The 27,866-nt window shown below is 54.9% G+C and overlaps 1 protein-coding gene across 2 annotated transcripts in view; it reads left to right on the top strand.

The window, feature by feature from the left end:
* ATOH8 (atonal bHLH transcription factor 8) overlaps positions 1–27,609 on the top strand; it is a 34,306-nt gene extending 6,697 nt beyond the window's left edge. Inside the window, exons 2-3 of one of the 2 annotated variants that reach the window (XM_030837484.2) lie at positions 3,751–3,942; positions 26,554–27,609. In XM_030837484.2, coding sequence (XP_030693344.1) covers positions 3,751–3,942; positions 26,554–26,559 — 198 coding nt within the window. In that variant the 3' untranslated portion in view covers positions 26,560–27,609. Of the gene's footprint in view, positions 1–3,750; positions 3,943–26,553 lie in introns of those variants that run through there. The other variant, XM_030837486.2, reaches the window with a different exon arrangement.
* The last annotated feature ends 257 nt before the right edge of the window (positions 27,610–27,866 follow it).

Genomic DNA, 27,866 nt, shown 5'->3' with positions numbered 1-27,866 from the left:
TGGGCGATAAACACACGAGCTTCTGGCTCCAACCGGGTCTTAGCTGAGTGACCTGGGGCCCAATATGTCACCTCTGTTTCCTCATGTGCAGATGGGGTAACAATCTTTATTTGAGGGAAAGTTTCAACGGGCTGAAACTACCTGTGAATAGTGACCACGGTGCCAGGTAAACAACCAGAGCTCAATAGATGGGTTGGTTTTCTTTTTAAACTCCACAGTTGCTTCTTAATTTATTTTTGGCTGCATTGGGTCTTCGTTGCAGCGTGACGTAGGGCTTTCTCTAGTTGCGGCGAGCAGGGGCCACTCTTCGCTGCGGTGCACGGGCCTCTCATTGCGGCGGCTTCTCCCGCTGCGGAGCATGGACTCTAGGCGTGCAGGCTTCAGTAGCTGTGGCGCATGGGCTTAGTTGCTCCGTGGCAAGTGGGATCTTCCCGGACCAGGGCTTGAACCTGTGTCCCCTGCATTGGCAGGCAGATTCTTAACCACTGCACCACAAGGGCAGCCCCCTCAATAGATGGTTTTCTTGTTAGACCTGGACTTTGACACAAGCAGTGGGACAGAGTGACAAATCTGGGGCAAAACTGGATCAGAACTTGGCACGGGAGTCCCTAGGTCAGCCTTGGCCTCACCTGTTGCTCGGTGGTCCCGCAATGACCCTGGATCCCCATGTGCAGATCCCTTCCAAGATCCCTGCTCCCTGCTGGCAGGGAAGCCCAGCTGCTCAGGGCCCAGGGCTCAAAGAGCTGGGTAACTCCCAGCATGGCCTCTGGGTAACAACACACTAGGGCTTGTGTCACAGAGCTGTGCCCGGTGTCCAGAGCCTCCACCAGGCAGGCACTCCCTCCCTGGGTGCAGGGGAGGCAGAGGTGCTAGGCTGGTCCCTGAGACCCATGCCCCTGCCCCAGGGAACCTTTCTGTGCCACAGACCTTGTTCATTTGTTGAGGCTGATAAAGCAGGATTCTCTGGACTCTGGATGAGAACAGGCAACGTGCATTGTTCTGCAGGCTTTTCTCAGATGGGTTTGGAGCTGTGGCCAGGACTGGGAGGGGGAAGGGGAATGCACAGGAGTTGGTGGTCCCTGTGTCACCTCCCTGCCCCTCCCTGCGTTTCCTGGCCTGGTGAAGGACAACTCCTTGGCTGCTAGAGGATTTTTTTTTTTTTTAACATCTTTATTGGAGTATAATTGCTTTACAATGGTGTGTTAGTTTCTGCTTTATAACAAAGTGAATCAGTTATACATATACATATGTTCCCATATCTCCTCCCTCTTGCGTCTCCCTCCCATCCTCCCTATCCCACCCCTCCAGGTGGTCACAAAGCACCGAGCTGATCTCCCTGTGCTATGCAGCTGCTTCCCACTAGCTATCTACCTTACGTTTGGTAGTGTATATATGTCCATGCCTCTCTCTCGCTTTGTCACAGCTTACCCTTCCCCCTCCCCATATCCTCAAGTCCATTCTCTAGTAGGTCTGTGTCTTTATTCCTGTCTTACACCTAGGTTCTTCACGACATTTTTTTCCTTAAATTCCATATATATGTGTGCTAGAGGATTTTTGAAAGGTGACAGCAAACTTCACCTCGGGCCTGTGGTCTCAGGACCCCCAGGGGGTGGGGGATGAGCAGGCAGTATGTCCTGGCTCCAGATCTCTTGCTTCTCACCCTCTCTGGAGACCCTCTTTAGAGACCCTCTGCAACACCCACCGTAATAATGCCACTGACTTGTATCAGGCCTTACTATGTGCAGCGCATATGCCATCTCCTTTAGTCCTTACCACGCTCTGTGGTCAGTCCTGTTGGCAATATGACAAGGACACCAAGGCTCAGAACGGTTATGTCTCTTGCCCAGGGTTTGTAGCTAGAGCCAAGAGTTAGCCCAGGTGACCAAAAGGTGTATGAGCTTCACCTCTGCACCAAATAACTAAATCTTTATCCTCAGAGAATTTTGGGAATTCCCTGGCGGTCCAGTGGTTAGGACTCCATGCTTCCACTGTAGGGGGCGCGGGTTCAATCTCAGGTCCGGGAACTAAGATCCTACAAGCTGAGCGGTGTGGCCAAAAAGAAAAAGAGAGAGAGAGAGAGAGAGGGAGAGAGAGAACGGTTTTTGAACCCAGTTCTAAACCTTCTGGAGTCACCTGATAGATATGGAGGGAGAGCGTTCATTTGTTCATTCATTCCCTCAGTCAACAAACCCTTTGGAGGCCGGTGATGGGCAGGACCAGGGCTAGGCTCTGCATACAGAGGCCTTCCCCTGACAGCTCACACAGAGACTGACCATTAAATGAGTCCCAGTAATCAGGAGTTAAGGACAGATGGCGGGCTATCAGAGCACCATCAAGGGGAGGCAGCCCTAGTCCCCGGGGTAGGGTTGGGTGGGAGGTCAGGGAAAGCTGCTGGACGAAGTGAGCTTTAACGTGAGATCAAGATGTTGACGCGTTTAGTGTCCTCATCTGAAGCGGCTCTCTTGATCATGCTTTCTCGACCACAGCGCTGCTGACGTTTTGGGCTGAGTCATTCTTTGCTGTGGAGGCACCGTAGGATCCTGAGCACTGTACGATGTTTAGCAGCTTCCCTGGCCTCTGCAGGCCAGTAGCCCCTCCCCGCCTGCTCCCCGGTGGTGACGATCAAGAGTGTCTGCAGACATTGCCAGCTGCCCCTTAGGGACAACATTGTCCCTGGTTGAGAACCGCTGGTTCAGAACAGTGCCCGGCGTGCTTGTTGAGTGGTCCCTGCAAGGCGCCCCACTCTCTGTGGGCTGAGGGTTAGTACCAGGTATCCGTGGTGGGGATGGACGCTGCGTGTAGATCCTGGAGAGCCGTAGAGAGGAGGATGCCGCAGCCTTGGCTGCAGTGCACGTTTGGGCCATTTAGGTGAACGACGCGTCAGAGCAGCTGTATTGGTTAGCACCTGTCGGGTGGACTTTGTGGTGATGTCTCCATGTTACGACACAGAACTCTGCTGCAGTCTTTGTAGCTTTTTGCTCAAGTAGCAGGAGCATTGGTGGACAATGTTAGAGACCCCATCGCTTCACGCATACAAATCCCTGTGCCATTAGTGAGTGTCTAGTTGGTGATGAACGTCAAGGCTGTCAAGTCTGGTTGGGGCTGTCCTGTTGCAATGCCCAGCAGCGCCCCAGGTCCAGAGGGCGGAAAGAAAAAGAGAAGAGCAAAAGAAAGCCAATCGTGTGTGGGCCCCCCAGCTGAGCACTGACACTTTGCTTCTGGTCTGTTCCCAGAGTCCGGGGCACCTAACTCTGCTCTGACGTTATAACATCCCTCTTGAGTGTAAGTTCTCTGATGGCAGACCCGAGTTATTATCTGTGGTCGGACCCCAAGTGCCCAGCAAGACAAGTGCCACTGAATGAGTAAATAGACCCTCAGAGCTAAAAAACATCGGTTCTCTCTGAGAGATTCCTTCTCAGGGAGGGAGGGGGGTGGAGCTCTGTCCTGGGGGAACTCACTGTGTTTCGTGCGCACTGACGTTCGGGCAAGAGCTAAGTCTCGGTTACTTCCCCTGTGACGTGGGAACGTGGATGCCTCCCAAGGTGGTGAGTGTGGAAACGGCAGGTGCTCAGAACAGGGAATAAAATCCGGGTTGAGGGACTCGATGGGCCACCTCTGCCGCCCTGCAGTCCCCTGCCCGGCGGTGCAGATGTCAGTGAGAGGGGCCCTACCCCTGCCTGGCTGAGGTGCCCCCAGGCCGTTCTCAGCAGAGAGCCTGGCAGCCCCTCCTGACGCCTTCTCACCCTCCAGGTGCCATGCTACTCATATGGGCAGAAGCTGTCCAAGCTGGCCATCCTGAGGATCGCCTGTAACTACATCCTGTCCCTGGCACGGCTGGCCGACCTGGACTACAGCGCCGACCACAGCAACCTCAGCTTCTCCGAGTGTGTGCAGCGCTGCACCCGCACCCTGCAGGCCGAGGGCCGTGCCAAGAAGCGCAAGGTACGTGCCAGCCACGCAGGCGGCAGCCTCCTGGGAAGACAGAGAGGTGGGGACGGGAGCCTGGGGAGCCCCTCACTCCCCCCAGGCTTCCAGAGGGACTGGTGAGCTCGGCCCTTAGGAGCTTTGCTGGGGTTCGCGCCAGCTTCAGGGCTCCTCAGACCCCTGGGACTGTGTGTGACTCTGCTCCTGGGAACGGGGCTGCTGGGTACCTGGGACAGTCACCCTGGGCCTGCGTGTGTTCATCACTTAACTGAGGAGGACAGCTTATCTCTGAAGCTCTTTCTGGCCTTACGTGCTCTTAGGATGAATCCCCCATGCGACCCCTGATGGATGTCATATCGGGGGAGATCTCCTGAACTGGTAACAGCCCAGGAGAGCCCTCTGGTGTGTTTTGGTAATGTGACTTGGCCTGTGGGTTACCTGGGGCCGCGCCTTAAGGCACGTGATATTCATTCATTTGTTCTGAAGAGATTTGCTGAGCCCCAGCCATGTGCCGCGCTTGCCGGGCAGGGGTATAAAAATGATACACATACGGTCGCAGCACCCCTGCAGCTCACAGGATGCTCAGAGACCCTCCTGCCTGTGGATAAGGGCAGAAGAGTGTAGGAAAGGAGGCACTGGAGGCCTGTGCTGGGGCAGGGGAAGGCCAGGCAGAGAAGGGACAGGTGACCTCTCCTGCCCGAGGGAGTTGGAAAGGTCATCTTTGTGTAAGTGGTGTTTGAGCTGGACAACAAGGAGGTCACCGGGCAGATGAAGCAGGAACAGTATCTGAGGCAGAGGGAACAGCCTGTACAAAGCCTGATGTGTTTGGAGAAATACGGGCGGGAGGAAAGGTGTCGGGCACAGCTACGCTTCCCAGATGGCCTAGGCTCCCAGCATTTCCAGTTGGGGGTCATTGCCAGGCTGTGCGGAGCAAGGCTCATGGCAACCCTCTGGATCTCTGTGCCCACGAGGCTAGAGGGAGAGAGACAGAGGGTGGGACCCAGTCTGCATCCATGAAGAGGGTAGGGGTTAGAGATGCCTGACTCCCCTGGGCATCCAGGGATGGGGAGTGGGGGGGGGTAGCCAAGTGGCTCCGGCATCCTCCATTCATTCCTTCCTACCACCTCCTCCTTCCTTCCTGGCCGGCCCCTCCCCGCATCCCTGACATTCCTCCCCCAGCCCCCCTTTCAAGGAGGCCCCTCTCTGGGTTCTCCAGGTTTCCCAGGGGCCCCTTCAAGAGGCTTCCAGCCAGGGAGGCCCTCTGTGGACTCTCCTGCCCACAGCAGGGAGGGCCCCGGCACGTCCCCACCGCCAGCCACTGCCGCTGCTGGGGTGATGGCACGTTGCGATCCTGGGAGTGATTTAATGTGGACCAATTAGATGAAATCTTCCTCAAGTGGGTGAGAGAGGAAGCGCCACTGGCTGCTCGCAGGGCGGCTTTTCCTCTGGAAGGTGACGCGGGTAAATTAAGGGCGTGATTGATGGCCCCATGCAGCGCTCGGTGACAAAGGAGGGTTGTAAACTCTCGGTGAACTTCCCCTGGCGTTCGGTGGTGGTCGGTCGGAGGTGTGGATGGGCAGGATGGACAAGCGCCATTTCCCCCATCTCTGCCTCTCATCCCCCCTCCCCAAGTCCTCCCGTCAGCCACCAAAGGCCAGAGTGCTGGGTCCCCCTCCTTCCCTGTTCTTTGATTGGAGCAAGTGCCCTGGGCTGGGGAGGAAACTAGACACTTGGGAGGTGAGGGGGAAGAAGGGGGGTGGTGGGGTGACGATGCCCAGCAGAGACGAGCTTTTGGCTTCCCCTGAAATCACATCAAATCTAAGACACCTTAGAGACTATCTGGTCCAGCCTCCCCATTGTCCAGATTGGGAGACTGAGGTGTTAGATTGTGGGTAAGAGCATCAAACAGCCCTGAGTTCAAGGCCTGGCTCACCACCTACTAGCTGTATCATTTTGGACCCATTTCTTTACTGCCTCAGTTTTCTCCTCAATAAACGGGGATGGTGGAAACATCAGAGATGTCCAAGGCCCTTTCTAGTCTGACTCTACGAGCAGAGGTCCTGCCTCACCTCTGAAGAGCAAGGGGCCCCTTGCATCCTGCAGCCCTTCCTGCCGAGCGGGCTGTCCTGAGGCTGCCATCTCCCGAGGACCATGCCTGCACAGCCACCGTTGCCCAGAGGACTTAGAGGGAGGGATGGGACAGGGTCTTGGGGCTGCTGGGGCATCTGAGGCCTCTTGGGCCCTGTAACTGCCCTGGTAGATTGGCGGATCACAGCACCACCCCACTCCTGGTGTGTGTGCCTTCCTGCGTCTGTCACCATGCAGGTAGGTGAGTTTCAGGGATGCCCTCAGGGGTGGACTTCAGTGACCCGCCCAGTGGCCCTGAGTGCCTGGGATAGGCCATCCTTTTGTTAACCAGAACCAAGGGAGCTGGTGTCCCTGGAGACGCGTTCCTTCATTTGTTCATACATTCATTCTTTCAGTGTCTATCGAGCAGCGGCAGTGAGCTCCGTGTTGGGGAATCCCATCCTCAGCACGTGGGCACTGTGACGGGTATTTGCGATGGGGCGGGCTTGACCCTCCCTAGTCCCTGTGGACGGGGCAGGTGGATGTCAGGCTCAAATCAAGCCCCTGTTGCCCCTCCCCTGCAGCCATTCAGGGCGGCCTGAGGGTTTGGGGATGGGAGTGAGTCAGGCTTACATTCTAATGGAGGATAAAGAAAGGAAGAAACTAGAAAATGATGCTGATGTCAGTGACCAGCTGAAAGGAAGTCTTTCATAAATGGTCATCACCAGTGCCACTGATGGCGCTCTGAGCTGTCCCACGGAGCGTGGCTCTCTCACCGTTCATGTGCCCCAGAGGCTGGGCGACCCTTTTCCAGAACACCACCTTGACAGACTGTACTCAGTGTTCCCTGATGAGCTGCCTTGTCCCTCCAGACCTGTGTTAAGAGTGGGATTTAAAGTGATCTTTCCTTACCCTCTAGGCCCCAGGCACATCCTTTTGCCCGTCTCAGCCCTTCCTTGCTGGGGGTGGGGACCTTGACGGGTGAGTCCTCTATATCTGGACCTCACAGGAGGTGACTTTGAGGGTCCAGGGTCCGTTTGGAAGCCCTGGTCGTGCAGAGAGGCTCGTCGGAGGCTGCCAAGCGGAGAGACAGGTGGGAGGAGTGGAAGGGCTCTGCAGATCTCAGCTCGAGCTCCGGCTGCAGCCGGAGATAATGCACATTAAGCACCTGGCTCTGGGCCATGTTTCCGCAGCTCCTGTTTTTAAAGCAGCGACTCCTGGGAGCTTCTGAGGAGGAGAGAAGGGAAGAGAAGCAGAACTGTTCCACACCTGGGCAGGGTGGGCATTGCCGGGCCTGCGGGATAGGAGACGAGCAGTTTCCCACAGTCTAGGGCCCTGCCTTCTAGTGAATAATGATAATAATAATAATGACAGCGGCAGCAGCTACTGACACTGATGGCATAGCTTAAGCCCTGGCGGTAAATGGCCAGTAAGTTCCTGCCCCCAGGTTTCTCACAGGCCCCAGGTTGGCGGGGTGGGGTGGGGGGAGAGATAAGTTCATTATGGTGCGCTGAGCTAAGGGCCCTACCAGACACCTGGGCACCGATTGGTGACCCCAGAGCTGTGGCTGTAGCCGTGTGTGCCAGCTGGGCAGGGAAGGCTGGCTCTGCAAGGCCAGAGGCTGCTTCTCACCCTGTGGGTGGTCCAGTGCCAGAGGAGGCAGTGAGGCTGGCATAGCTCGACCGCATCTTCTCTCTTCGTGCTGCTTTCTGGGTAGGGGAGGCTTTTCGTGGTGATGGCAGGTTCGAGGGTAGCCGGACCCCTGTTGGGAAGAACATCTTGGGTGCAGACTTCTGTACTTTTGGTGCTGGGGGCCAGCTGAGGTAGCACATTGGTTTTGGGTTGGGGGGTCAGTGGGAGCCGAGAGGGTTCTGTCTGGGTGGTTGAAACCAGGCCTCGGACAGGACCTGGTGGCACCTGCTCTCTCTGTGGTCTGTTCCGGAGCCCCAGAGTATGTGAGGCAGTCTCCAGCTCCTGCTCTGGCTGGATCCAGCCCCTCGTGTGCAGGGTCTCCTGCATCCCCAGAGTCCCCATTGAGGGACACTGTCCTGTCTCTGTCCCCACATGCCACGTACACAGTCACCCCCACTGGGGCTTTGGTCTCCACTTCTGTAAGGTGAGTTGACCCCAGAAGTGATTTCTAAGGCCCCTTCTGGTCAGACTTTCCGAACTGAGGTCACCTCAGCTCCTTTTTCTGTCTCAATGACAACAGGCGTTTACTCTCCCTTCCCCTCTGCCCATCACGGGCATTTCACACAGATCTGAAAGCTGCTCACAGAGACTGTCGGGACCCCAGTGCAGTGCACCCGGAGAATCCTGATACTACCTGACGTTCTTAGAGCCTGGATCCCACGCCAGGCGAGGTGCTGGGTGCTTAGTACTTCTGACAGATCACCCCGTTGACTCCTCCCGCCACCCCTTCAAGGTGGATCCTGACGTTGTCCCAGGAACAATGAATCTTAGGCTCAGAGGCCCGAGGAACTGGCCAGTAGGAGAGGTGCCCGGGGCTCCTATCACTTCCCTGTCCCGCCCCCCGCATGGAAATGGGGTGGTGAGAGGAGGTCCTGTTTCCACATCCTCCGAGCCATGTTACTGAGTTAAATACCATGTGCTTTCAAAGCCCATGGAGTCCGTCTATGCTGGGAAAGAAGGGGGGTGGGTGGGAAACCACCATTAAATTCCCTTCTTGTCATAAAAATGGATGCAATTTATTTTTTCTGGCATTCCAATTACATAGACGTTTGTCGCCAGCTGTTTGTTCTAACACGGAGTGTTCTCTCAGCTGCCGTTTCTCCTCTCTCGGTTGACACCGTTAGTCCACACGGCTGGCAGGGACTGGGATGGAGGGGTCGTGGGCTGGGGAGCCCCCCAGGTTAGCTTCCTTGGAACGCAGAACTTGGCCCTCTGCTGTTCGCCGGGTGGTCCCGAGGTGGGGGAGAGACTGGGGCACTGCTTTCCCCTCTCCTTTCACACTGTCTTCACCTCTTCCTCCTCTCCCCCGCTGACACGCACTCACAGACACCACCCTTCTCCCCACCGTGCTGTGTATGAATGAAAACTTGGGGTCTCGGACAGTGAGAAGGGACCAACCTCTCCTGCTCAGAAAGTCAGAGACGTGCAAAGTCCCCTCTGATGCTCTAACCTCCAGGGCATCTCTTCGAGCCAGTGCCCCTCTGGAAACCCCTTCAGAGGCTCAGTGGTCCAGGATGCTACAGGTGGGTGTTGAGTTGAGAGAACCCTATAGTTCCTTTCAGTTCTCTCTGGTGCTGTCATTTAACTTTAAGGCACATACAACAGGGAGACCCTTGGCAAGACCACGAAGTAGGGGAAGTGTAGGCTTTGGCGCTGGAGACCTGGGTTTGAATCATGGCACTGGTACTTCCTACCCATGTGACCTTGGGTGTGTTACCTAACTTCTCTGATCCCCCGTTCTCTCGTGTGTAAAGTGTGAGCTTATAAACCTTCCTCGCCACCTTGCTGGAAGGATTAAAGGAGATCCAGTATGAGAAAGGGCTGGCCTTTTCTCAGTGCCAGAAGGGAAATCTCAGGAATTTACAGCCACAAGGTAACAACTTCATATGGAATCCCAGGAAGGATCATCTCAGCAAAGGGCAGTGCCTGGAATGGATGAATGACCAGACAAAGGGCAGATAAGGGCAAATAATTCTGAATGGGGGACTCCTGTTTGTCCGGCGTTCGGGGCAAACCCCCTGGCCCTGCATCCTTAAAGGGGGGCGAGCACCTAGCCAGTCCAGAAATCCCTGGGCTTTCAAAGTTCACGGATTCATACCAAAGAACATGCATAACGTGTGGTTGTACGTGGTAATAATGCTAATAAACAGACTCTCACCAACAGTCGCGCTGACCGAGTGGGGGGTGCCCATTACGTGCCGAGCACCTCCCATACTTTATCTCTACCCTTTATGCTGACCCCACAAGTTAGCACCACTTCCCCATTGCACGGAGGGGAAACTGAGGCCAAGAGAAGGGCAGTAGCTTGCCCAAGGCCATGCAGCGAGGAAGTGGTGGAGCTGCTTTGAGCCCGTGTCTCTTTGGTTCCAAACTCCGAGCTCTTCAGCCGCGCCCGGGCCCTGAAGCTCACATACCGCCCAGCAGGGTGGCCTGAGCCCGGAGACCCCCAGCAAATGCGGGTGCAGGGCCTTGTCAGGAGCAGCAGCTCTTATGTAAGCAGCCAGGCTGTGGCGCTTGCAGGCTCCATTGAGCCGCGGGGAGCCCACAGACCGCTGGGGGTGGCAAGGGGTGGGCCGGGCCGGTGGGGGTGGTGGTGTCAGCAGCCCCCCGCCCCCAGTGCCGCCGCCAGCGAGGCCTGACACGGGGTTAAGTTGCCCTGGCGGCCTCTGGCTGCAGCTGGGAGCGCGCCTGGTTCCCATTCGGGCGCTGTGGTTTTGATTAGCTGTTCCACAAGGCGGGCCTGGTGGCGAGGCCCTGGGAGCTCCGCTGGAACAGAGGGTCCCCCGCCCGGCCGCCGCGGCCCCCCCTCCTGGCAGCCCCAGACTCCAGATGTTCCGAGCGCTCGCTGGGAAGGCCTGCTGGCGCCACGGAGGGCAGAGGGCAGGGAAAGCACGCGAGCTGGAAGCCCAAGCACTCAGTCACCGCAGGCCCTGGCAGCCCGCCCAGCGCTCTGCTGGCACATTCCCCAGCTCTCCCCTGGCCATCTGTTCCCAAAAAACCCTTTCAGAGCCTCATCATCACTCAGGATACAACAGCACAAGCAGCTGGTTTGGAGGCAGCAGGGAAAACCGTGCAAAAGGTCCTTTGTGAGAGAGGAAACTCGCTTATGAATAACAGGGCTGGACGCCGTAAAAGTTGGCGGCTGGAATCCGTGTTTCTCAGGCGCCGCTGTTTTCTCCCGACTCTTTATCTCCGCTCTTTATTTGGTTTCCCCTTGTTTTCTTTTAATGGTGTTTCTTCCCCTTCTTGCACCAGTTGTGACTTTTCTTCCTCCTCTAAGGTGCCTGAAGGCCACCTAATTATGTATCCTGGACGCTGCCGAACTGTTTTTCCTTCCCAAAGTTCTTAAAACGGGAGGCGGTTAGAAGTGACTGTTGTCATAAAACCCGGGCTGGAGGAGACGGGGCAGAAAGAAGGTGCCCGGGAGGGCACAGTGTGGGCAGGGCAGCAGAAAGTCGTCAACCCGAGGGAGGGTCGGGGGCAGAGAGAGCGCGGAGACTGCCATCAACACATCGGAAGGCAACACGGAGACGCTCTGGGAGAGCAGTGGCATTAATGAAACGCTCAGCGCCTGGCGCCCCAGCTGATTGCAGTATGACAGGAAGCCTTTTTTAAGAACCGCCGCCACCGCCAGAAACTTCTGGGAGACGTCTGCCTGGAATCTGGGCACCTCCTGGGAGCAGTCACCGGGTGGCCTGAGTGGGGCCCTTGGGCTGTGCTGGGGCAGGGCTGGCAGCTGGGAGGCCAGCATTGGCGGCGGTGGGGAGGGGAGGGCAAGGCCTGGCCACCTTCCTCACACCCCCTGGACCCCTGAGGGGGAGCTGAGAGTCAGGCCCAGGGCTGCCAGGTGGAGGTGGGGAGAGGGACACCTCCCAGGTGTCAGATGGGCGTGACCTCATGGGGGGTCACGGGGCAGGGGCAGGGGACTGGGGGCTTCCCCTTTCCTTTCTCAGTGCCGGCACCCCTTTTTCACTGCCTGCCCCAGCGCTGTCCCGTGAGACCCAGCAGCTCGGCTGCCCCTCACCCCGGCAGTGGAAAAAGCCTGTCGTCCACATCGCCGCGGGTGGCCGGTCCTCACACGCTGAGGCTCGGGCTACGGAGGGCGTTTCTTCTGCGCTTTACTCAGGCGCCGTACTTCACTCCTTTCTCCTCTCTTCCCAGTTTCGGTTGGAGAAGTGGCAGCTCTGGCAGGACAAAATATATATAAGTTTATCACAATTTCAGGGCCATTCGTCTCCCCGTCTGCAGGGCTGGGCATGGGCCGAGGTCCCCCCTCCCTGCTAAGGCCTGGGTGGGCAGCTACCTATCTGGACTCTGAGGCTGGTCTCGTCTCTGCCCAGGGGCCTGCGTAGCTGGGTGGCCTTGCTCAAGTGTCGTATCCGGGAGATGCCAGCCTGACTGCCCACCTATCCAGGGGTCAGTGGCACAAAGGATGTGAAACTGTTTTGTGAACTCTGTCCTCCCTCCCGTGTCTGCTGCCTGAGAAGCTGGTCCCCGTGGAGCCGAAGGTGAGGAGGGCCTGGGGAAGGAGGCGTGGCCGCTGGCCCCAGGCCCCTGGTGATGACGTGGGGTCCGACCAGTGACCAGAACTTGCTTTCTAGACCTGGAGCTTCCAGAGGAGCAGTGGGAGGAGAATGGAGGGCAGGGCTGCCCTCCCACTGCCCATTGTTGAGCCCCTGCCCCTGGCACAGTGGATCGCCTGGCACAGGGGGCGCCAGCAGGCCCTGGTTGTCCTTTTTCTACCTCCCCCTGCAGACTGGAGGCTGGTTCTAGGGGAAGGTATAAATCCCTGCCTTCCTGACCTCCTAGTATAAACGTTTCTAGAGGGCGAAGCAGGAGCCTTTCCTGCCTTCACGGTGCTTAGTTCTCTGCCCAGACTTCACGGCCACCTGGGGCCTGGCCCTGCCGCCCAGCTGCTCCCTGGCTCAGTTCATACCCACCTGCGCCCCTCCCAGCAGCTCTGCTGAAAGCCAGGTCTGACTGCCTCACTCCCCCTGCTCAGGACCCCTCAGGGGCTCTCCACAGGCCAAGGGTAGAGGCCAGACTCCCTTACAGGGCACCTGCCCCTCCCCCTAAGTGACCTGGCTCCAGCCGGTCACTCCCGGTGTCCCAATTTACACTCCATCAACGCAGAACTCCTCGCCCAGAGGGGCTATTTTTGGCCTCTGTGCTCACGCCGTCTCTTCTGCCTGGAATGCCCTTCTACCCTGTCTGTCTGGCTAAGTCCTGCTCCTGGAAGCCCTCCCTGACCCCTACCCCAGCCTCCACCGCAGGGCCCCATAGCATGGCCACCTCCCTGCCCTTACCATAGGGGGGTGTAGAGTCTAATTCAGGAGAGCATCCTATGATACAGTATGAAGTCATGATATATTATGTGATACTCCATTATGTGATATTTGAGGGCTCATTTTATTGTATTTTTAGGTGATATGTTACCTGATAAATTATGTGATATTAAAACTCTGTACTACATTACCTTCTGTCACACAATGTGTGTTTAGGACACCTCTCTAGCTAGACTGTCAGCCCTTTCATCTTTGTGTCCCAGCTCCTGGCACAGAGGAGGCTGCCAAGTAATGCACAGCGTTCCTTCCACGAAAATCCACACACTCTGGGGCTGAATATTCCTGAGCTGAAGGCAAAGACTCTAGGGAAGCGTGAACTAGGGGCTTTAGGACACAGACAGGGAAGTGCCCCTGGGCTCCCCCAGGCTCCTGTTTGGGGAGTTTGGGCTCTTGTTGCCTTGAATCAGTGCAGAAAGCTTTGCATTTCAGATCACAGAAACGCCTCTAGCAGCAGCTTAAACTAACAGGGCTCCTGTTTCTCACAGTTAGGAAAGGTGAAGTGAGGAGACTGTTCCCTGGCTCCAAGGCTCTGGTGATGCTAAGGCTTCGGGCTTCTTTCTTGGTCTTTACCTCATGACTGCACAGTGGCTGCCACAGCACTGAGTACTTCATCCACACGCTACATCCAAGGCAGGGCAGGGCCTTGCTGGGAAGAGCGTTTCTCCTCACCAGTTCAGTCAGTCCTGTCCAGCCATCCCCTACCTGCCCTGGAAGAAGGGGTGCTCTCCCTGAAACTGAGGAGGACATTGGGGCCTCTCATCTGGGAGGACAGTAGGGTAAACGGCCACGTGGCTCATCCCTGGAAAGTTGACCCTGATTTTTGACAGAGTGGTTTTCTTCCCAATGGGGCTGACGGATGTCATCATAACCTCAACCACAGTGTCAGAACCCCATCTCTGCGAGTTTGCCTACTCCTCCCCCCAGCCCCGCAAAGTGAGGGCCAGTAGCCCTGTTTTCAGTTGACAGCACTGAGGTTCAGGGAACCTAGGTGACTAGGCCACTGGTGACCTGGTTCCTCTGCACAGTGCTTTTCAGTTTGCAGAGCCTTCTCATGCCTCTTATCCTCCTGAGTTTTGCAGTGACCTCCTGAGATCCACGTCACTAACCATGGGAGCTAGACGAGGAGGCTGGGACCCGGGGGGTGAAGTCACTCAGTGCCACACAGCTGGGTGGGGCCGGGCAGGACCTAGGCTCATCCAGCCCCGTGAAACAAGCGCTTCTGAATCTAGACCATCACTGCCCTCTGTTCTCCCAAGGTGAGGGGGTCTAGCAGTGACGCGGGTCTGTCTCAGCACAGCCACTCATGAGCTCTGTCAGCTCGAGCACTTGCCTTCTCCAAGCTTCGCTTTCCTCATGAGACGTGGATAGAAATGTCCATGGGTGAGGAGGGTTCAAGGAAATGATGGCCATGAAAGGGCTACGTCAACTGGCTGCACTACGCAGTCACTGGGGCTCCTGGAGGACACTGCTGTCCATCCGGAAGGTGGGAAGAGGGACCTTGAGTGTCCCCTCCCCACCCAGGGACTTAGACTGGGTGGACTTGACTCTGTTGCCAGGCAGCAGACACCGAGTCCGTCCTTCTGCTGCGTGTGTGTGTGTGTGTGTGTGTGTGTATGTGCACAGGTTTGTTGGGGCATCTGTAGGCACTGTCTGCCAGGATCAGACGGAGGGCCTCCCACATGGTGGACTGAGTGTCTGGCACTGGGGAGGTGCCCGGAGGTCTTCAAGGGTTTCAGAGCTTCCCCTCTCCCCCAGGGGTCAGGATCCACTTTGGCACCCACCCACCCCCTCCACGTTTATACGCAGTGGTGGTTCGTTTATTCAACAGAAGCAGAAAAAGATGAATTAAGCTCGAAGGACGCTGTACGTTTATTTGAGAATAAACAGTTTTGAGTGTTTACTATGTGCCAGGCATTGTTTTAGGTGCTGGGTCACTCTGGAGAACAAAACAAAGGCCCCACCCTTTGGAACTCAGGCTGAACGACACAAAGCCCGGGCAGGAAAGCTCACAGGAGAGCCCTGCAGGACCTTGTTCGCAGCCCACTGTGCTTAGCTCTGTGCACAGTTCTTACAAGCCTGCCTCCCTGGAGGCTTGGGTCAGAGCAGCTGAGCAGAAACAACCAGGAGACCAGCTCCTGGAGCAGGTGCAGTGACAGCCCCCAGAATCACAGCCAGTGGCCTGATGGCGTGGGAGGAAACAGAGAACAAAGAGGGCAACACCAGGGGCTCAGAAAAGCCAAGGGATTGGAGCCATTTAGTGTCGGGGTGAGGGGCCCCGGGAGCCTCAAGGACCTGGGGAGTCCTCTGTAGACTGACGTTCCCAGGCTTGACCTTGAGTTGTCAAGGGGAAGCTGAAGTTCATCCAGTAGCGTCTGACGGAGAATGCAGGGAAGTGCATCAATTATTGGGAACTGGGACCTGTCCAAGCTGTTTGGGCACAGAAAACACACGGCTTCCTTTCTCTAGGGAAAGTCACTCCTGCTCAGGGGCTTGTTCTCCTGCGGGGGCAGCGCTGGGCGGGTCGGGGTCCTTGTCTGTTTTGCTCACGGTGGGGGGGCCCCCCGTGCTCCGAATGGAGCCGGGCACAGTCTGAACACTCAGTACGTGCTTGCCGAATGAATGGAAGCGTGAAAGCCCAAGCAAGTGAGGTGTTTCTAGCTGCCTTCCACACTATCTCATGGGCAGCTAGCTCCTCTCTGCCGTGTCCCCAGTGGGGCCCTGGCCACCTGATGGGGAGACACAGTTCCTGCCTTGAGGAGCTGACATGCAAATGGGGGGAGACCCCCCCCACACATACATACACACGTGTGTGTACTGACATGTGGCTGCCTCACCCTGAGTGCTTGGCTTCGCAGCCTTTGTGACCTTTGATCCTCTCTTCAGCCTCAGACAGTAGACTACTATTATTGCCATTTTATAGGTGGAGAAACCGAGGCACAGAGAGGTGACGTCAGTGCTCCAGGTCCCACGGCTGGTGGAATGGGGAAGTCAGGATTCAAACAGAGGCTGTGTGATGCCACAGCCGGCACCTTTAGCCACTCCGCTGCACTGCGTCCGTGAGGGTGCTTGTGCGTCAGGGAGCGTATGTACGTGCACTTAAGTGTGTGTGTGGGTGAAAGATCCGTTTCTCTTCCCAGTACTGTTGTGGTGTCACTGACGGTCAGGGTGGTGGTGAGTGAAGAGCCCTGATCAGAGATGTCCTACCCTTTCCTGCATCCCACGGTATCTCCAGAGTCTGGCTATGAGGGGCTTAGGGACGATGGGAGGGGCCAGAGGGGGGGTTTGCACACTGTTTTTTCAGAAATCATTTGTCCAGGGGCCTGGTGGCCTCTCCCAGCCACCCCATTATCGCCTCCACTGATCCTGAACTATCCACAGCTAGACTCTGACTGGGGGTCTCCTGAAGACATGCTGTGGGCTTTGCAAAGGCTTGTGGGCCGGCACTTTAGCATGAATTGGCTTGTCTGGTTGATGCCCCCTCCCTCCTGCTGTCGCTTTGCTATAAGGATTGGGGAGGGGAGGGGAGGGACTTCCCTGGTGGTCCAGTGGCTAAGGCTCCGCGCTCCCAATGCGGGGCCTAGGTTCGATCCCTGGTCAGGGAACTAGATCCCACGGGCCAGCACTAAAGATCCCGCGTGCTGCAGCGAAGATCCTGTGTGACACAACCAAGACCTGATGCAGCCAAAATAAATTAAATAAAAAAAAGGATTGGGGAGAGGGGAGGCACGGAGATATGCTGAAGCATGATGGGGCCCCCGGGGACCCCCGACACTGTGGTTGGGGGTGTGTGTATATGTGTAGTGTTGGCGGGGGGTGGGGGCGTGTGTGAGGGTCATGAGTCGGGGCCCTAGGGACGCTTCCAGGGAGCAGGGCCTTCCTCACCTGGCTGGGCCACGTGTCTGCCCAGCTATCTGCTGCCCTCCAGCCCGGGTGCCTTCTCTGGCTATGGGGCAAGGGCAGGAGCTCCTTGAGCTTCTGGGATCTGGAAGGGCAGCGTGCAGCGAAGTGGAATTGGCTGGACAACCTCACAGGACAGGGAGCAGATGGGAAGCTGCAGCAGCTGGGCCTCAGGCCTCACCCAGGCCAGCTCGGCCCTTGCCGTGCCCTGTGCTGTGGGTGGGGTGAGGTGGGGACCAAGAAAGGCAGATAGGCTGACAGACGTGGAGAGAGAAGTAGAGGGGAGGCCAAGAGAGAGCTGGCACAGAGAGACGCGGCGGGAGCACGGAGAGAGAAGCAGAGATGGTCAGCCTGCAGCCCGAGAAGGGTCGGCCCGGCGGCCCCTGGGGTCTCCCTGCCCGTCCCCTGCAGGCGTGGGTTCTCCCTCTGAGCTCTGGCCCGGCTCTGCAAGCGCCGGGCCTCCCACCTTCCCTTAGGCCCCAGGGGATGAAGGCTGAGGCTTTCTTAGCACCAAGAGAGGTGGCAGCTGGGGGGGTGGCTTGAGGACTTTCTAGTCCCGATTGCCAGTGAAGAAGCTGAATCCTCTAGGGACTGAGGGGTCTGCCTTGCTCTGCTGCATCCTAGCGTGTGACCGAGGGCCTCCATTTCCCCATCTGCAAAATGGAAGCAGCGACAGCACCTCCCAAGGACTGTACAACCGCACATGCAAAGGAGTGTGTTGGGCTCCGGACGAGGCCGCCCTCAGCCGATTCACGGACTACTGTCCCCAGGCCTGGGAGGATGACCTGGCCCCCTGTCTCAGGAGCCCGTGGTGGAGCCGTGTGGGGGGAGCAAGTGGGCGATGGCAGCTGCAGCAGCCATAACTCGAGCACAGAGGGGTGTAGGAGGAGTCGGTATGAAGTGCTTGGAGGCTTCAGAGGGGAAACACATTTCCCCAGACTGCAGTGAGGTGGGTTTCGGGGCAGGCAGCTGGACTGGAGGCCTCATTGTCCTGGACTGGGGACACAGCAGGGACACAGCCAGCAGAACCCTGCCCTCCTGGAGCCTCCGTTCCCGTGGGTGGAAGTACTCCGCGCAAGGCTGTACTGGAACAGAGGGGACGCCCGGGACTGGACGGTGCTCTCTTAGTGCTGGCCCGGGTGCCTGGGTCCCAGCTTCAGCTCCAGCATCTTAGCACAGGAGGGGTCCCCAGTGTTACTCAGTGGTTGTTTCCTACAGCTAGGAAAGTTCTTCTGTATGTCCTTGACTGACCCTGAGGTTTGAACATAAATGTTGGCCCCAGTCAGCGAGCGGTTTAGACTGCTGGACCCACTGTTGCTCCTGACCTGGACCGGCAGGGCAGGACGTCCTCCTAGCATCACAGGAAGCTATCTGCACCCCGTAGCCGGGAGCTCCTGGCAATCATATTCACTTCTCTGATGAGTGGCCTGGAGGGACACAGCGGGGGGTAGGGGGAAGAGGTGACTCGACAGCATCTACCAGGATAGCATTTTGGTGGTTTCTGCTCTGCCCTGGGGTTAGACTGTAAGCTGCTGCAGGGCAGGGCCTCCAACCCTGACGCCTGTCACAGAGCTGACAGGAGGAACTCAATAAATCTTTGATGACTGAATGAAGTTTTCCCCCAGTTCATGGTCCCCAGGCGGATTCTCCTGGCTCACAAGGGGCTCTGGCTATAACTTTGCAGCTCTTAGATCCTGGCACCTGGAGAGCCCTCCCAGCCTGGACACAGTGTGGTCGTTGATTCACACCGTGTTCCTGCCCTTAGCAAAGGGCCGCCAGCTCCAACTGCTCATAAATTTCCTGCCTGTCACCCGTGGCGCCCAGGCCAGGCGAGGCGGGAGGCGCTGGGGGTGGGCTGGTCCATACCTGCTTCCAGTTCCCTGGGAAGTTTGGAGGCCAGAAGCCCAGGCCTATGCTCGTGCCCAGAATAACCTCAGCAGAGCCTGGCCCTTGGAGAGGTGGAAGCAGATCTGCCAGATGCAAAGATGTATGGGCTGGAGTGTTGGAGAAAACACAAACACCAGCTTGCCGTGCAGTTTGCACAAGCTGATTTCACTCCATGAAATCCAACATAGGTCTGCCTACGCATAGGAAAAGTATGTGGATGGATGGGCCTAGAGATGATCATAGTAAGTGAAGCAAGTCAGACAGAGAAAGACAAATACCATATGATATCACTTATCGGTAGAATCTTAAAAATGATACAAGCGAATTTATTTACACAACAAAAACAGACTCAAAGGCATAGAAAACGAACTCATGGTTACCGAAGGGGAAAAGGGTGGGAAGGGATAAATTAGGAGTTTGGAATTAACAAATACGCACTACTACATATAAAAGAGATAAACAGTGAGGACCTACTGTATAGCACAGGGAACTATAGTCAATGTCTTGTAATAACCTATAATCGAAAAGAATCTAAAAAAATATATATATATATGTACATATATGTGTGTGTGTGTGTGTATATATATATATATATATATATATATATATATATATAACGGAATCACTTTGCTGTGCACTTGAAACCAACACAGCATTGTGTATCAACTAGGAAAAAAAAAAGGAAAAGTATGTGGAACAGCAATCACCCAGCACTATCATGGTTTCTCTCGGTGGGGAGATGGAGGTGATTTAAATGGTTTTCTTCTGTTCACTCTTCTGTGTTTTCTAACTTTTCTATAATTAACATATACTACTTAGGCGTTTACAAAAATTTTAACAGTTTTTTAAATTATAAATTAATTTATTTATTTTTGGCTGCGTTGGGTCTTCGTTGCTGTGCGCGGGCTTTCTCTAGTTGTGGCGAGCGGGGACGACTCTTCATTGCGGTGCGCGGGCTTCTCGTTGCGATGGCTTCTCTTGTTGTGGAGCACGGGATCTAGGTGCGTGGGCTTCAGCAGTTGTGGCACACAGGCTCAGCAGTTGTGGTGCACGGGCTTAGTTGCTCCGCCGCGTGTGGGATCTTCCCGGACCAGGGATTGAACCCGTGTCCCCTGCATTGGCAGGCGGATTCTTAACCACTGTGCCACCAGGGAAGTCCCAAAATCTTTAACATTTTTATTGAGATTATAGTTTACCCATTTAAAATGTACAATTCAATGATTTTTTAGTTTTTTTCACTAAAATGTGGCCATCACCACAGTCAATTTTAGAGCATTTTCATCAGCCCCCGAAGAAACCCCATATGCTTTAGCAATCTCCTCCCTCCCAGCCCTAGGCAACCACTAATCTATGGGTTTCCCTGTTCTGGACATTTCATGGGAATGGAATCCTGTAATACGTGGGCTTTTGTGCCTGGCTCCTTTCACCTAGCGTACTGTTTTCAAGGTTCATCCAAGTTCTGTCATATGTCAGTACTTCATTCCTTTTTATGGCTGAATAATATTCCATTGTATGAATATACCACACTTTGGTTATTCATTCGTCATGGATGTGACTTAAGTAATTTAAAAGTTGTGCTTATTTTTAAAAAAGAATTCGTCTAAAGCAAATTGGCCGAGATGACAGTTGGTTCCATATGACTATTTCTGGTTACTTCTTTTGAGACCTTTCAGCCTGTGATGCCATTTTATGTTTTCAAACACCAGTGAATCACACCAAGGACCCAGCTCTTTGCAGGAATGGGAGCTGGTGCTTACACTGTGTGCCAGGCCCTGCTGGGAGTGTGGCTCTCTCGTCCCATTGATTCTTTGCAACTGAGCTAGAAAGTGGATACTATTACTGTGCTCATTTTATCTTTTTAATTTTTACTGGAGTATAGTTGATTTGCAGTGTTGTGTTAGTTTCAGGTGTACAGAAAAGTGAATCAGTTATACATATACATATATCCACTTTTTTTCCGATTCTTTTCCCATATAGGTCATTACAGAGGACTGAGTAGAGTTTCCTGTGCTGTACAGTAGGTCCTTATTAGTTACCTATTTTATATATAATAGGTGTATATGTCAATCCCGATCTCACAGTTTATCCCTCCCCTGTGCTCATTTTAAAGATGAGTAAACTGAGGCTTTGAGAGATCAACCAGCCTGCCCAGGGCCCCAGAGTCCCGCTGACTTTGGGGCCAAGATGAACCCTAGTGGTCAGCATTTAGAACCAAACCCTTTCTAGCCCATATATTGGTGTACGTAAAAGTGAAAGGTAAAATAATGCCTGATAGTGTGGGGCTTGAAGAATACTTCTCCCATGCCCTCCCTGCTTGTCTTTCATATTTTAGTTTTAAAGTAACATTGCAATCTGACTGCTCCTTTTAGGACAAACCATAAAAAGCAAAAAACTCAGGATTTCAATCCCATTTGACGTCTTTTTCTACACATAGAAGGCTCTATACAAATTGCTTAAAAACAGAAAGATGTATGATTTGAAAACAGTCAAAAATGGTTAAATAGGGCTTCCCTGGTGGCGCAGTGGTTGAGAGTCCGCCTGCCGATGCAGGGGACACGGGTTCGTGCCCCGGTCCGGGAAGATCCCACATGCCGCGGAGCGGCTGGGCCCGTGAGCCATGGCCGCTGAGCCTGCGCGTCCGGAGCCTGTGCTCCGCAACGGGAGAGGCCACAACAGTGAGAGGCCCGCGTCCCGCAGAAAAACAAAAAACAAACAAACAAACAAAAAGGTTAAATAGGTGAAGTGACTGAAAATGAACTTAAAAGGTAAAATAACTTATAGGCAGAAATAATCGTTTTTTTAAAAATGCCCTCAAGTGATAAAATTACCCTGAAGCACATAGAAGTGACGAGGAGAGGAAACCAATCCACTTAAAGCCAGGGACAAACTTAGTAAGCAGAGGAGGTATAATTAGAAATTTAAAAACTGGAAGTGAACAAAACCAGACAGATACAACATTGTTCCTGGGTTCACAACAATTACCAAAAGTTCCCCTAAAACATAGGCACAGTTACAAAAATGCTCAGTGTTACATTTGAAATAGGAAACGTATCTGGTGGTACTTAAATGCTACAGTAAATAAAATGCCTGGTAACTGGAAATATTCACACGTCCAACAAATAACAAATATTTATTGAGATGCTACTGTGTGTCCAGACTGTTCTAGGCTCTGGGGCTATAGCAGCGAACAAAACGACCATGTCCCTGCCATTGTGGAGCTGACATTCTGACCACAAATGAGTGAGCAGATAAAAAGATGATTTCTGGGAATTCCCTGGCGGTCCAGTGGTTAGGACTCTGCACTTTCACTGCCGAGGGCACGGTTTGATCCCTGGTTGGGGAACTAAGATCCTGAATGCCATACTGTGGCCAAAAAAGAAAAAAAGATGATTTCTGAATGTGATAAACCCAGACACTTTGTCACCCTGACCAAATCACTTCAGTCGGACTCAGCACGTCAGACCTGCTGAAAGGGACCTGGGAGGCATCTTGTCTAGTCATTTTTAAAGTTTGTATTAGTGAGCAGCAAGACCTGTGTTTAAAGGGCATCTTTTGTGTGGAGGGGTCACGCTGCAGGGGGCTCCTCAGGACGGTGAGAGCCTTACCCAGCCATAATCAGAGGCTTGGCCGCAGTGGGAACACCACCCACAGAAGGCCAGAGCCAGAGGGGACGCAAGAGGCCCTTTCAAGCTGTGCTTCTCACATGGACCCAAGCAGGATGTTGCCAGGAGTTACATGAGAAGGGGGTCTGTGGTGTGGTTGTCACAGTGGGGAGTGTGTCCAGCCCTCTCCCCTGTATTTGCAGTTATGCTTGCATGTGTGCGTGCACACACATCCACACCTACACTTACGTACACGCGCGCGCACGCACACACACACACATACCCCACCTCTTCTGAAGGGATGGCATAGGTAGGTTTGTCTCCTGTCTCTCAGCCACACCAGATTGGTCTAGGGGAAGGAATCTGACCGAGGCTGGACCAACTGACTGCCTTCACTGGGTCTTCGGGGTTGGGATGCTGAGAGATTGGGCCAATGGGCAGACAGGCAAGAAAGAAGCAGAGCCTGGAGGTGGCTGAGTGATGTTGGCAGGTACCTGGAGGGAAGGGCCATAGCTTGCCCCTACCGTAGTTCAACAAGCTTTCCTGAGACTTTCCCCCAGCCCCTCTGAAATGCCCTTGTGCAGCCTTAAATAACGGGAAGAGTAGAGGGAGTTTCTACTCCTCACAATGCGGTAGCAGTCACACAATCAAATGGGTTGGGGAAACACTGGGTAAGTAAAGCCACACGAATTTCTTTACTGTAGGACTTTTCAGAGACTTTAATATGTTCATATACACGGTGACTTTCCAAAGTCGGGCCAAGGTCTGTGATGTTTCCCAAACTCATGGGATATACCTCACCTGGCTAGTATCCTGAAGAGCACCCTTTGGGGAGTGCTAATCCACGTACGTGCACTTGCCGTACAGGTGAAGGAATTAAAGCACAGAGAGGGAGAGTCAGTTCCCCAAGGTCACACAGTTGGTTAATTGCAAAAAAAGGTCGTGGCACCTAAGGCCTCCCAGTGTTCTTCCCACCACGCTCCAGTTGACATAAGGCTTCCTTGGACGGATGATGCATGTGCTGGCATTCCTGGACCAAGGTGGGTGGTGGGAACGCAGGTCCAGTGTAGACGTTAGGGAAAGGGTGGGGTTGAGAATTGCAGGTCGGGCCTTGGCGAGAGAAACCCCTGTCTCCCTTGCTCTTGGGTGGTAGCCATGGCTTCAGTGGAGTCTGAGAGCCGACGGAGGGCTTGGGGCTGGGCCCGGCCAGGCGGCCGCCTTTACAGGGCAGCCAGTGGGATGGCTTCAGCTGCCCCAGCCTTCCGTGCCTTCCCTGACCGCAGGCAGACTGAACAAGGGAGGAACTCCGGGCCAGTCCTCCGCAGGGCCCGCCCAGGCAGCCAGCGCCGGGATGACGCGGCTGTAAATCACCCCGTGGACCACAGACCCAGTGCCATCCCCACGGGTTTCCTTTCCGCTTCTTAATCCTCCTCAGACTCGGTAACAAAAAGCAGATTCCTGCTGGGGCCAGCCACGCACCATGGGCTCGGAGAATGTGAGCCTGGATTCACCACATCAAGATGCTACCTCCTCTCACTTTTCCTTTTCCCCTTCTTAGCCTCTGTTAGCTGGAGGACACTCCCTCCTCCTGGCTGGGCTCCCTCGCCCTCCCTGGACCCCACTTCCAGCCTTGCCCGGGCCTCGCACCTTGGCTGCCTGCCCAGCGCCACCCAGGCCTGAGGCTCACTAGGGCCTGTGGTTAGCAGCCCCTCCAGCCTCGTGGTTTGGCTGCAGCCCGGCTCCCCGAGCCTCCCTTTCAGCAGGAGCAGGCTCCTTGTGGTAGAATAAACACGGCCGATCTGGATTCGAATCGTGGTGCTGCCAACTCGTAGCACTTACCTCTGAGCTGGGGACGTGAGAAGTGCCCTGGCATGTCAGAGGTGCCTGACAGATGTTTTGCTGCAAAAATAAGTGCTTAGCTGTTTGTTCAGGGTTGTTGCAGGAAACGGGAGAGAAGGATTTGGAACTGCGGTATTAGGGCTGTGCTGTGCCCAGTTAGCGGATGGCTGTTATTCTCCTGCGTCTTCTGGGTGGACTGGGAGCCCCTGAAGAGCCTCCCCACCAGCTCTGACCTCCCCCAAAGCTAAAGCCCGGCAGCCCCAGGACCTTTTCGCATCTCCTGTCCCTTCCTGTAGCAAAATCATGCCTCTGGTCAGTTTTCTCATGAGCAACACCAAGTTCAGCTGCCAGTGTGAAGTTTCCGAAGGTCAGGACTGCAAGGAACTGAAAGGTCTAACCTAGGGGTTTCCCAATTTGCCCCAGAGCACCTGGGTTCTCACAGCCACCCCAGGCTCCACGTTGGAAGGAATACTGTAGACTCTGGGCTCCCCTCTCTCTGTGTCCCCTGTACTCTCCCGATCCAAATAGACTAGAACCGTGTTCATCTGTTTTCTGGGTTCGAATTCCCAGGTCAGACTTCATTTCTACTACAGCTGAGGACACTGTCCTCTTATAGATGAAGACACTGTCATTTTATAGATGAGACCACTGAGGCCCAGCTGGCGGGGGGATGGGCTGCACCTAGAGTCAGCCTCTTGGCTGCCGGTGTAGTGTCTTGTCTGAAGGGTGTAGGGCAGCGGTCCCCAACCTTTTTGGCAGCAGGGCCCGGTTTCGTGGAAGACAGATTTTCCACGGACCATGGGGGAGGGGAGGGTTCAGGCGGTGATGGGAGCGATGGGCAGCGGCAGACGAAGCTTTGCTGGCTCGGCCACCGCTCACCTCCTGCTGCGCAGCCCGGTTCCTAACAGGCCGCAGACCGGTACAGGGGTCCCGGGGGTTGGGGACCCCTGGTGTAGGGAGAAGGAGGTAAGGATGCCATTCCCGTGGGGGGACAGGGCTGACTCTGATATCCCTCAGAGGTGTGACCTGGCGGACTGTGGTATCAGGATCAGGGGTCCCTGAGCTTCCTCTACAACCCCGCCCATCCCCCAAACCAGCAAAATCAGCAGTGGCTCTGAAATGCAGCAAGGTAGGGGTGGGGAGTAAGGGGACGACGTGGGCTCTGGCAGCAGCCGGTCCTGGGTCCAGATCCTGGCTCCATCCCTTACCGAACCTTTCAAGATTCAGTCCCTGCCTGGGCCATACGAGTCCCTCCCGAGCCCCTCCCCGGGCAGCCGCGAGGATCGAGTAAGAGGAGGTACCATGGGCGCCGGCACCTGGTACAGGTCGGCCTTGTGGAGTCAGGACCAGTAGGGGCTACTTCTGACCATTGGTTGGTTTTCGTTTGTTTGTTTTTTGGCTCTTTAAAAATTTTTATTTATTTAATTTTTATTTTTGGCTGCGTTGGGTCTTTGTTGCTGCGCACGGGCTTTCTCTAGTTGTGGCGGGCGGGAGCTACTCTTCCTTGCGGTGCGCGGGCTTCTCATTGCGGTGGTTTCTCTTGTGGATTCTCATTGTGGTGGCTTCTCTTGTTGCGGAGCACGGGCTCATGGGCTTCAGTAGCTGTGGCTCGTGGGCTCTAGGCTTGTGGGCTTCAGTAGTTGTGGCGCACGGGCTTAGTTGCTCCGCGGCATGTGGGATCTTCCGGGACCAGGGCTTGAACCCGTGTCCTCTGCGTTGGCAGGCGGATCCGTAACCACTGCGCCACCGGGGAAGCCCTTCTTTTTGTTTGTTTGCTTGTTTATTGACGTATAGTTGGTTTACAATATTATATTAGTTTCAGGTATATAATATAGGGGTTCAAAATTTTTATAGATTATATTCCATTTAAAGTTAGTATAAAATATTGGCTGTAATGTCTGTGCTATACAATATATCCTTTTAGCTTATTTATTTTATTTTTTGTTTGTTTCTTTATTTTTAAAAAACATTTATTTATTTATTTATTTGGCTGTGCCGGGTCTTAGCTGCTGTTTCTTTATTTCTTTAGTTTATTTTTTTATATTGGAGTATATTTGATTTATAATGTTGTGTTAGTTTCAGGTGTACAGCAAAGTGATTCAGTTTTATATATAGATATATACAGATATCTATTCTTTTTCAGATTATTTTCCCACATAGGTTATGACAGAGTATTGAGTAGAGTTCCCGGTGCTCTACGGTAGGTCCTTGTTGATTGTCTGTTTTAGATACAGTAGTGTGTATATGTTAATCCCAACCTCCTAATTTCTCCCTCTCCTCCCATTGGTTGTTTCTGTCAGGAGTGACCGGCCATGGGCTCGTCCAAGGACGCTGCTGTGGGCCCTCTTTCCAGTCAAGCTTGAGGAGAAGGTGAGCTCGCCAAGTCCAGCCTTGTCGTCCTCTCTAAGTTGCCACCGGATGCTCAGACCACCACCTCTCAGGACAGAAGCTTGCCTGCCTCCTCTCGCCCTCTCCCCCCGCCCCACCCCGCAACCACTCCACAGTGACTTTGCACTTTGCTCTCTGCCTGGTGGGACGGGGAGAGCAAAGCCTTCCCCTTGCCCAGGCCTGAGGCCCACCGTCTGGCTGCAGAAATTCATTGCCAAAGATTCGACAGAGACACTGAACAAAATGGGGTGAGAAGACCCCATAGTGAAAAGCCACACTGTTGCTCTGTGATGTTTACTCCTCCTGTTGCCCGGGTCCCATCTCACGCCAAAGAAGAGTCAGCAGTTCCACTAGGAACTCGTGGAAAGGATGGACGTTTGGTGACTGTTGGAAGCGCTTGACCCTCTGACCCGGAACTCCCTTTCTACAGCTGGGCCCCGAGCTGGCTGGACGCAGATAAGCCTTCTGGCTTATCGGTGATAGGGAGGCTGTGACAGGGAGGCTGGGGGCACCTGTGGGGAGTGAGGTCTGAGATCCCGGCCCCCCTCTCCTTCCCACTGGCTGCCCAGGCCTCTGACCCTGATTTTCCCATGTTCCCTGGGCGCAGGCTCCTTCTTGGGCCCTAAGCATCGTGAGAAGTGAATGGGAGGGTGGGGGGCAATACTGACCACCCGTACCTCACCCCAGGGACTTGCCCCAAGGTGACCCCCAGCCGGTCCAGCCAGCCACTCCTTGCCAGGGCCCCGCCCTCCTGACTGGGCACACAAGATGGCACCCTGCCTGGGGGCCGGCGGGCTGTGATGGCTGTGCAGGGGGGCGGAGGGGAGGAAGGGACCAGGGGAATGGGCCAGTATGTGGGGAGGCGGGCATGTTCAAAGTCAAGGCCTGTTCCTTCCTTGTGCACAAGGCCAAAGCTGTTCACATCTGTGCTCAACCATCTGCTTCAAATTGAAGTAAAAGCCCCAACATGTAACGAAAACACTTGCTTGTGTTGATGGACTCCGTGGGTGACCAGGACTTTGGCCGGTCAGTTGGAGAGGGCTGTGGGAGGAGGGAGAGGTTGAGAGCCCTTCGGGAAGTGAGCTGTATGTGTGTAAGGGGGTGGGGCCCTCGCCATGGCCTCGGCCTGGACTAGTGACCAGGAGGCCAGGTCAGGAACGTGCCTCGTTCACTCCAGACTGTGAGTTTATAAGGTGGGGACTGAAGTTTTAATCCCATTGTACAG

Source organism: Globicephala melas, chromosome 12 (assembly GCF_963455315.2).
Source record: "Globicephala melas chromosome 12, mGloMel1.2, whole genome shotgun sequence".
Taxonomy (NCBI): Eukaryota; Metazoa; Chordata; class Mammalia; order Artiodactyla; family Delphinidae; genus Globicephala; species Globicephala melas.
The sequence above is the reverse complement of the archived record's forward strand: the minus strand, read 5'-3'. Positions and strand labels throughout refer to the sequence as shown.